We start from the raw sequence: 3406 nt of genomic DNA, 5'->3' as shown, positions 1-3406 counted from the left end.
GTGTGCCCTTCTGGTCCTCCGTGGAGCAGTTGGAGACGGCATTGGCCACGATGCAGAACTTGCGCAGGAGGATCTCCCTGAGCAGCAGGTAGACCCACGGGTCCAGGATCTGGTTGAGGGACGCCAGACGAATCGCTGTCAGGAAAAAGTTGCAATCCAGAGTCCTGCTGTTCGTAGATGTGGATGATAAGCCACACTCATGGGATGACATTCGGTTGTAGATCATCCTCAGCATCAGTACCTATGGGAGGAGGATTGGAGATGTCATGTCCACCTTAAATTTAAGGTGTTTCTGCAGAAAACAGCTGATTAATTCTACTCTGCATCTCCAAATCTGCAGGTTTAATTGAAGGAAATGTGTAAGAAACCATTATTTGAAAAGGTGCGATACTTGTAACATTTTTTATCTCTACTTTTGACTTTTTTTTATGCATTTGCACTGTAAAAATTGCAAATAGAAGAACCAAAACCTACCAGTAGAGGAGACCAGCATATGAGCAGGACGCACATAATCCCCATCAGCTGAATGACTGTTTCTGTGGTGAGCCGTTCCCACTGTTTGGAAGCCTGAGACGCGCCAGACTTAGTTTTACACCGGATTATCAAACCCCGGATCGTCATGACGTTGCAGGACAAAGTCACCAGCAGAGAGAAAATCCCAAGCGCGGCGAAAGTGACGGCAAAAATGGTGTTTCCTGGCACTTTGCTGTCCCCGGTGCTGATGAAGCACCAAGTGCCCGGCCACTGCTTCTGATACTCCCCGACTCCAGCGATGGGCAGCAGGGCAAAGAGCAGCACGAGGAGAAACATGACGGCCAGGATCTGTTTGGTCACACTTGTCTTCATGTGGTTGGAGTACCAGTGCGGGTTCGTTATCGCCATGGCTCTTTCTATCGCCATGGCACTGGCCAGGAAGAGGGCGCACAATCCAAAAGTTGTCATACAAACCCCGAAAAAGGAGCAGAGGCAACCATCGGTGTCTATGTTCTCCCATTTCCGACCTGCCCGGTACACTGATATGACAATGGGACTGGTCAGGAGCTGTCCGAACAGGTCCGTCAGCGCCAGAGATCCAATGCAAAGCAAGAAAGACTTTTTCCTCCGGTTCTCCTTCCTTCTGTAAGATATGGACACCAGAATAAGCGCCAAAGAGTTCCCGACTAAACCAGTGACCATCATGGTTATGGGGAATCCAACGGACACCGTTCTGCATGCGGAGTCATTGGTGTTGCTTTCAAGCAGCGCCTGGGAGACGTTGGAGCACAGCATCTCTTGAACAGTGGTTCCTGAGCCCTGTAGAGAACTGCAGCAGCCTATAGACATTCTTTAGGAAAGAGGAGGCTCATGTACAGCACATATTCCACGTTTATTCGTTTGCAGTCATCTTGCGCCTCGAGCCTCTCCAAGCGAATGCGCTGCGTAAAAGCGCGTCGGAGCTTTTACGCCCCGGAGGCGGGTCTCGCTGCTGACCGCGATTACGCAGCAAATGTGGGGAAATATCTTACTTGATTTCGTTTTTTTGTTTGTCCTAGACCAATTAATTACAAATAAACAAATAAATATAACATTGATGGAAGTCATAAGGCAAATAAATAAAAAAAATTGCACGTTTTTTTAAATAGAGCATTTTGTATGGAGTTCCATTTGTGTCAAAACACACTCTAAATAAAGTTCACTTGCACTTGTTTGTGCAAGATCCAGAGATGGTCTCAAGTCTCTTTTTGCAAGTCAAAGTTAAGCTTAAGGGTTTTGAATTTAAATTCCAGTCTATGGAGAGAAAATATGGATTTGCTTGTGTGTAATTCTTGATTTGTAACTTATACACTGCAACTATGGGAAAATATCTTACTTGATTTCATTTTTTTAAGTAAACACATAGTTATGTTTCTATGTGAGTGGAGCCATGAAATAAAATATTAGTCTGTCCAGATTGCACAGTAAAGTTTTGTTGAAGTTTGTAGGTCTAAAGAAGACGGACTGGAGAGAAAACATTGGTTAAAATTCTGACAACTGATGGACAGAGTCACAAAACTCTCAAAGTATTGCAATACCAGTTGAGCTAAATATGAAACAGCATAGAAGCTTCAAACTGAAGACAAATCTATTCATTGCAGTCAGTTTTAACATAAAAGTTCCCCATAAAGTAAACAGTTTCCAAACACTGCAAAGAGATGAAAAAAGAAAACCACTTTTATCAAATCCTCCTGTTTGTTCAGAAAAAATCCAAAGACTGCAAAATGATTGAAAAACTGTTTTAAGAAGCTACTGTTTGATAGAAAATAAAATCCAATTAACGAATGTTCTTTAATGGAACCTATTAATGTCTGAAAGACACTGATTTTCCTTCGTTTTTATACGTCGGACGATGTTTTTTCTTGTAAAGTTTCCGTGACATCAGTCATATGAGAAAATGGCTGTCTGGAGAACATAATTTCCTCTGAGGTTTTCAAGGTGATGGTGAGGGAAATCCAAACCCATTTGCTGAAAGATTGGTTTCAATTTGTTCACATCACGTCGATCCTCCAAGAGCTCTCTGCTGAACAAGTCATTTGTGCTCTGTCTGTGTGTTCTGGAGTGCATTCAGCTGGAGAGGCTGCATCCTCAACCTAAAGTTATTAATGAAATCTTTGAAAAAAAAATTAAGTCCTTGAAACACAGAAGGATGCTCAAGTTTGATGCTGAGAAAAGACAGAAAGGTAAAACAATTTATGTATCAAAAGAGTTTTTTGTGGTTCAATTTGGTTATTCAGAATCCAAATGATTTGTATTGTCATTGCAATAGTAAAAGTGACGGAAATTAGAGGAGGGAGGTACAAAGCGGAAACAAAAAAATAACAGTGTGCAAAATGAAAGGCAATGACTGTGCAATGATGCAATTCAATTCAGTTTCAATTCAGTTTTATTTACATAGCCCAATATCACAATGCGATCGTTGCAGTGGGCTTAGTGGTATCTGTTTAAAGACATAAAGTCAGTCATAAAAACAGTAAATGGTTGCTAAACTGACATCCCTGCCCTTATACCATCCTTCTCAGTGAGGAAAAAATTGGGGAAAAAATAAGAAATCTAAAAGAAAGAGAATAAAAAATAAATTCCCAGCAAGGGTCTGTGAGTGAGTCAGTGAGTGGGTGTGGCTTGTTTTTGTAGGTGTTCAATAAAGTGACTGCTTGGGGGAAAAAAGATTTTTCTCAGCAGCATGGTGGGCTTTGTCCTGATGGACCGGTAGCGTCTGCCGGAGGGCAGTAGGGGGTAGTCTGGGTGGTGCTGGTCACTCTGCTGAGGCTACGTGACTGCTAGTCATCTGTCCGGGAGGTGGAGTGCGTGGCTGATAGATCTTCTTTCTGCAGACCTCACCACTCTTTGGAGCCTCTGGCGTTCTGCAGAGAGCCTGAGCGCCCTCAGGATG

The 3406-nt window shown here is 42.9% G+C and overlaps 1 protein-coding gene across 1 annotated transcript; it reads right to left on the bottom strand.

The window, feature by feature from the left end:
- On the bottom strand, positions 1-1425 carry LOC112141943 (prostaglandin E2 receptor EP3 subtype; the record flags this gene model as incomplete). The annotated part of the gene is given in 2 exon segments (XM_024265160.2): positions 1-241; positions 475-1425. Coding segments are annotated over 2 exon segments (1090 nt in total), but the record flags the coding sequence as incomplete, so codon positions are not given.
- Positions 1426-3406: the final 1981 nt, after the last annotated feature.

This window comes from Oryzias melastigma, unplaced genomic scaffold, assembly GCF_002922805.2.
Source record: "Oryzias melastigma strain HK-1 unplaced genomic scaffold, ASM292280v2 sc02098, whole genome shotgun sequence".
In the NCBI taxonomy this organism is placed as follows: Eukaryota; Metazoa; Chordata; class Actinopteri; order Beloniformes; family Adrianichthyidae; genus Oryzias; species Oryzias melastigma.
The sequence above is the reverse complement of the archived record's forward strand: the minus strand, read 5'-3'. Positions and strand labels throughout refer to the sequence as shown.